The sequence below is a fragment of the Pangasianodon hypophthalmus genome, chromosome 23 (assembly GCF_027358585.1).
Source record: "Pangasianodon hypophthalmus isolate fPanHyp1 chromosome 23, fPanHyp1.pri, whole genome shotgun sequence".
Taxonomy (NCBI): domain Eukaryota; kingdom Metazoa; phylum Chordata; class Actinopteri; order Siluriformes; family Pangasiidae; genus Pangasianodon; species Pangasianodon hypophthalmus.
In genome coordinates this window covers 14,482,973-14,489,691 of record NC_069732.1, presented here as the reverse complement: position 1 = coordinate 14,489,691, position 6,719 = coordinate 14,482,973, and the positions used below count along the sequence as shown (strand labels likewise).

The 6,719-nt window shown below is 39.2% G+C and overlaps 1 protein-coding gene across 1 annotated transcript; it reads left to right on the top strand.

The window, feature by feature from the left end:
* Positions 1-1,141: 1,141 nt before the first annotated feature.
* Positions 1,142-6,209, top strand: abrab (actin binding Rho activating protein b). The gene is made up of 2 exons (XM_026929966.3): positions 1,142-1,909; positions 2,902-6,209. Exons 1-2 carry the CDS (start codon positions 1,278-1,280, stop codon positions 3,383-3,385), a joined length of 1,116 nt encoding a protein of 371 aa, XP_026785767.2. The 5' UTR covers positions 1,142-1,277; the 3' UTR covers positions 3,386-6,209.
* The last annotated feature ends 510 nt before the right edge of the window (positions 6,210-6,719 follow it).

Here is a 6,719-nt window from a genome sequence, read left to right as displayed (position 1 = left end):
GAAGGAGGTGGCCTGGTCTGATGAATCACATTTTCTTTTACATCATGTGGAAGGCCAGGTGCGTGTGCATCGCTTACCTGGGGAAGAGATGGCACCAGGATGCACTATGAGAAAAGGTCAATGTTCTGCTGGGAAACCTTGGGTTCTGGCATTCATGTGGATGTTACTTTGACATGTACCGCCTACCTAAACATTGCTGCAGACCAAGCACACCCCTTCATGGCAACGGTATTCCCTAATGGCAGAAGCCTCTTTCAGCAGGATAATGCACCCTGCCACACTGCAAAAATTGTTCAGGAATGGTTTGTGGAAAATGACAGAGTTCAAGGTGTTCACTTGGCCTACATTTCAATCCAATCGAGCTGTGCGTGCTAGACAAACAAGTCAGATCCATGGAGGCCCCACCTCGCAACTTGGTGGGGGCAAGCTTGATGCCAGATACCAAAGCATACCTTCAGAGGTCTTGTGGGGTCCATGCCTCGATGGGTCAGAGCTGTTTTGGTGGCACATGGGGGACCTACACAACATTAGGCAGGTAGTTTTAATGTTATTGCTGATCAGTGTATATACTGTATATATGGTTTGCTAAGGTTAGTGTGGAAGCCCTGACCTCAACCCCACTGAACACCTTTGGGATGAATTGTGCCCTGACTGCACCCCAGACCTCCTCTCTCAACATCAGTGCACAAACTCACTAATGCACTTGTAGCTGAATCCCTTCAGCCACACTCCAGAATCTAGTAGAAAGCCTTTCCAGAAGAGTGGAGGCCATTATAACAGCAAAAGGGGGACCAACTCCATATTAATTCCCATGGTTTTGGAAAGGGATGTTCAAGAAGAGCGAGAGAGAGTTAAAGAATGTTGAGCAGATGAAGATATACTCATGTCTGTTTTATATCAGACAGTATCATATTGTCTGATACTGTATAGGTAAGAGGTAAAATATTGTGTGCACAGAACTTGAATAAGCATTAGAGCCCTCTTCATGCTATGCCCTGTTTAACCTCAGTAATGGCCACTATCCCTGATGTAATGTGATTCCACAGCAGTCTCCCGAGGTTGGGGGCAAGTGTCAGGGAAAGATGATAAGGGAGGTGGGAATGCCTGGCATACTTTCCACCATCATGTTGCGTTTGCTCCCTATTTCAAAGGCGCCATTGACTAACAGAGGACGCTGCTTCTAGAAATTACCAGAGAATAACAACAGTAGGTGGTACAACTACAAAAACTAGTCAAAGAAGAGTTGAGAGAGTGGAACAACAGGCAGTTGTTCAGTTATGTCTGAGACCATGTCATCTCAGAGGAAGCCCTCGGTTAACAAGAATATAAAGAAGCTGCGTACACTGAGCATGGTGTGCAACCTGGCACGGAGCTGGCAACAGTGGATATGTGAGAATGAAGAAAAGCAGGCTAGTGAACCCACAGGCTGGGTCCCAGACAGCAACGACAAGCCCAAACCTGAAAAGAAAGAGCCGAAGAAACCTATATTTATTGAGAAGAAGACAAAAAAATCTCAGGACAATGAGCATGGACCAGAGGATTCCCGCATTAAGACCAAACAGGTGGTGAAAACAGTGAACCGAGATGTCCAGGAGAAGAGCGCAGGCATTGAGTACCTGACCAACCGCATTTGTAAAGACCCAGACGCAGAGGAGCTGGACAGGATGCTGAAAAATAAGAGTTCACCCACCCTTCGCAGGAAATGCTCCAACATGGTGTCAGAGTTGACACAGAGCTGGAAGATAGTAGAAAATGAACGGAAGAGGGCGGGGGAGTCCAGCAAGGGCAGTGGAATCTCTGAGGCCAAGGAAAGAGTTGTGGAGCTGGACATTTCAGAGAACCAGAAAAATGCGGAAGAGAATGAAATAGAGTCATCATCACTCAGGATCAAGAGACCATCATCACTTGGGTGAGTGAGGTTTTCCTAAGGCTTTCCACTGTAATAAGGAGTTAAAAAAGCAAGTCATTCAATCAGTTTACTTCCGAAGACTATTATTTTATAGAAAACAATTCCACTCTTAATTCTGTTTATTCATATAGGTGTTTACAGGAAAAATATGTATTATGAACAGAGACTGGGTTAAATTATCCACCTTTTATCTTTGAAAAGTATTATTTTTAATATGTGCTATAGAGATTAATTAGTATTTTTAGTGATTGTGACTTTTATATTGTTTGATGTTACACATGACATGTTCAGAACTTTCTCCAGTAATAAGCACTGGCCTAATGCTTTCTATCAAACATATTTTATCAAGATCTAATATACGTTATTTCAGAGCTTATTACCATCATTTCCTATTGCCTTGTAGGCATCCTGAAGGGTAATTAGGCTTACAGATGCAATATCACTGTAGTCAATTAAGTCCATCATAATTAAATCACCCTTAAACCATCTTATTACCACAAGCTCAGTATCTGAGACCATGAGACTCCACTAGGCCACCTTTCAATTCCTGTCAGAAAATCAACTACTCTCAGATACAGGCCAGCCAGATACTAACCATTACAAACTATTTTAAAAAGCAGAAACTTTTTTTTTTCCAGCAGGGGTCTGTTATTTCTCAAACACTTTTCTTTTTCTTCATATAAATTGCTGACAGCGTTTGGGAAAATTAATAAAGGGACGTTCTGATACGTCACCCATACTGATATATGAAATCTCCCAGTATCCCAGAACCAAAGCAAATAATTCATCACTGTTTTCATGTGAAGAAAGAACCAAGTTCCACTGGATATTCACTGAACAAGTATTTTGGTATTTGGTTTCTAACCTCATAGCATTTTTAAGGTCCAGTGCGGTTTATTTATATGTGTGGTCATATGTTTGAAATACTAGATTTATTACAATTCTTGAAAACTGTTGATTTCACACATTTTGTTATATTTGTATTATCTCAGGGCCAAGAAGGAAGTGGAGGATGCCAATAAAATAAACGCCCTCTCCAGCAATTACAGCGCTGTGGGGAACCTCAAGAGCCGCTGGCAAAACTGGGCGTCAGAGCACACCACCAGCCAAAAACTGAACCCCTTTAGCGATGATTTCGACTATGAGTACTCCATGTCCTTGCGTCTGCGGAAGGGAGAGGAGGGCTATGGTAGGCCCAAGGAGGGCAGCAAGACGGCAGAGCGAGCCAAACGGGCTGAGGAGCACATCCATCGAGAGATTGAGCACATGTGCTTTATCATTAGTACCATGGCTGACCCTGATCCAGATGGCTACATCCGGATCACCTTTGGTGAGCTGTTTGAAAGATATGTGAGGATTTCAGACAAGGTAGTGGGCATCCTGATGAGGGCCAGGAAGCACGGCAAGGTGGACTTTGAGGGGGAGATGCTGTGGCAGGGTCGAGATGATGGAGTTATCATTACGCTGCTTGTGTGACACAAACATGGCACCATTTTATAACATAATGCACTTCAAAAAAAAAAGGAGTGTTGACTTTGCTGCTATAGAAGGGAAGAAATCTTAGATAATAATGGTAGGAGGGTAGCACTGATGCTATTGTTAAATTATTTTTATTTTATTGATGGATTTGAGATTATAAATTTCTCAAGACTTTATATGAACTAATTTTTTTTTTAAAGACAACTGTATTTATCTGTGATGTGTGTGCATGTTTGTATTGTAGAAAATAGACCGCAGTCCAATTCTGTATTCAGCATGCCGTCTGATTTCCACACATGACTCAAAAGTGCTATGTGACACAAATGGCCGCAGGAGAGACTTTTCAATCATAACACTACATGAAAACTCATATAATCCTAGTAGCCTGCTAATATTCTAAATATCAAGCATGCTAAACAGTGAGCAGAAGAAAGTCATAAAATTACATCAGCTGTCATGTAGGGAAACCATATTTAAATATGGCAAATCATATGATGCTTTTTCCCCCATGTTATTCAATATTAACTTTATTGCTCCTGTTTACTTTTTTAAAATGCTTTATGTTTTGATATTTTAAATGGAAATTGCATTAGAATGAAATGCCTCCTGTCCAAATTTGGCTTCTCTGATCTACAGTCATGTTGACTCCATCCTTCAAGCATGCAAGGTGTCATCTAATTGGAACTCTGCTTAAGATGGCATGTTGAAAGCAGCACTGGAACTCAGAATAGTCTCTTGCAATACGTCACATACATCACACTTACTGTACCTGTAATTAAATGTAATATTAAGATTATATGTAGTGTTTTATGATGACACATAGTCTTATGCTCATCTTAGGTCAGAAATGGTTCACTGATCTAATGAACAGGTTTCATGTTAAATAAATGTGCATCATAGAAGAGGTGTGTTTGTAATGAGCGTTTACATCCAGCAGACTGAGCACTAATGGTGTATCCATTAACTCCCCTTCACTTTCTGAACTCTTCAAGGGATCTGATGAACTGTGAAAAACTGTGGAATTCAGGGTTGAAATGGAAGTACAACTTTTCTCTTAACTGCTCATATGTTTTAGATACAACATTATTGTACATACTTTAGAAAGTGAGTTCAGGATTAAGGTTACATTTGACATTTAATATTTCTTCAACATGATCCCTATGAATAAATCAATTTAATTTATAGGGATTGTGTAATTTATTTACCAAGCCCAGACTTGAATGTGAAGCCAAGAGAAAGATATTGCGAATGCATACGGAGAGAATACTGACATGGGCCTAATTTATCAAGCTAGATATGAACAAATTTATTTGTAAATCATTCACAGAAGCATTTAGATGGGAAAAACATTCGTATCCTACAAGAGTTCCTGAGTTTGTGCAAATTCACATATAAGGAAAGTCACTAACATGATCCTGGATTTATAGGTGTCAATTCATATAATGAGTGATGAGTTAATCATTGCAATTAATTGGATTACATTGTCAGTAGTAATGAACAAAATAAATCCATCAGTTCAAATAAATAAGATTAGTCATTCAACACAAAAGAAATGTCTCCCTATTAAAGCAGGAAGTTAGTCTGTGCCTGTGCTAAGCAATGTCCTTCAATGGCTGATCTGCACTACTGGAATATTTATCACATACCACGCTTAGGAGGCATTCTTTCATTGTCTAGTCATCATTTTATTCTTTTCAGCTCTCTGTAAGTTTTGACTTTTATGTAGTTTTGTGTGCATCCTTAAATGTGAATCTGTGCTGTGAACATGGCATTAATTGATATGTGATTATTTTTAAATGAGTAGGAAAATGATGTAAATCATACGCTGTGGCCTACACAGTATTCTCCACCATTATCACCATTTTTGTAAGAAAGATGTTCATGCCTCCAGTACAGTTCCAGAGACTAGTATAGATACCAAGGCACTTTGAAGCTGCTCTGGTGGCTTGTGGTGGCCCATCACCTTACTACGATGCTTTATGTTGGTTTTTCATTTAATTTGTCACCCATCTGGTTTGATCTGGGTAAACTGATGATGTTCAACATTATCCTTATCAAACACTTAGCACCAAATCTGGAGTTGTTAACCCAGTGCTTAACATTGTTTAATATGTAAAATGTAGAGGGGGCCTTAACAGCTCTAATGTCAATGAGGCAACATTTGGCTTCTTATTTCTTGCTTCTTTAGTTCACCTGTAGAGGGCACTCATTAGTTATTTTCTTTAGTTATTTTCTTTATATTATTAAAATAGGAAAATAGCCATTTTTAATGCAATATAATGTATATAGTAACTGTGAAAGGGGAACACAAAAATCAGATTTACTGACACCCTTGCTGAAAAAAAAAATTTGTAATGATTTTAATGGTTATAATGGGAATTGTATTGGTTTTAATGGAAACTGTAATGGTCCCTGTGAGTCTCTATTGGTAATTTATTGCCTTCTATTGCTGGAATATTATGTCTAGTGGATACCATTAAGGACCAATATGGGAATGGGAATGGTTTTAATGGTCAGTTGATGGTTTGTAATGGCATTTGTAGTGGAAACCATTAGAATTTCTGTGATGGTTTCTATTGTTTTTTTCAACAGAGACATTATGTCTTCTTTTGGCGAAGAAGTTCAGAATCAGACAGTGTATCTTTCCTTATTGTTTAAAGGTTTAATTAATTATTCTGACCAATACATAATTGTAAATGGTTTTAAAAAAGGATGTAAATACAACATCAGTTCATAATACATTGATACAAGTGGAGTTTAGTCCAAAAGACTGTTTTCAGTGCACATTAAATTATTTTTAATGACTAATGAGTGCCCTCTACAGGCGGAATGTAGTATCTGCAATTCATTTAAGGTGAAAGGGCAAAGTCCAACATGAAACTGCCCATCAGAAGCCAAGCTCAGCCTCGTTTGTCATACTGAATACACAGGCTTGGGGTAGTCAAAGCCATACTAAAGTTACTTCAAAAATACAAATTAGGTTAAGATGATCTAAATACAGAAGCATTACTTTGATTAAGATTGTAAAATTGCAGCAAAACTCAGGTGTTTCCGTTCCCCTGGGCATCAGCCTGCATGTGCTTGCTATGTAACCAAAGGCTACAAAGGCTTACCAGACTGGTTTTGCTGGAACACACCACACACCGCTTGTTGTATCTGGGCTCAAAGTCAAGCATGCCAAGCATCATGACTTTTTTCCCCTCTGGACCAGAAAAGCAACATTTAGCACACATGACTCTACCTTTCTCTCAGACACAGAATGTCAAATAATTCAAGAGTTTTCTTTATCCGCATAAAAACTATAGCTTTTACACACTGCATATCAGGGGAC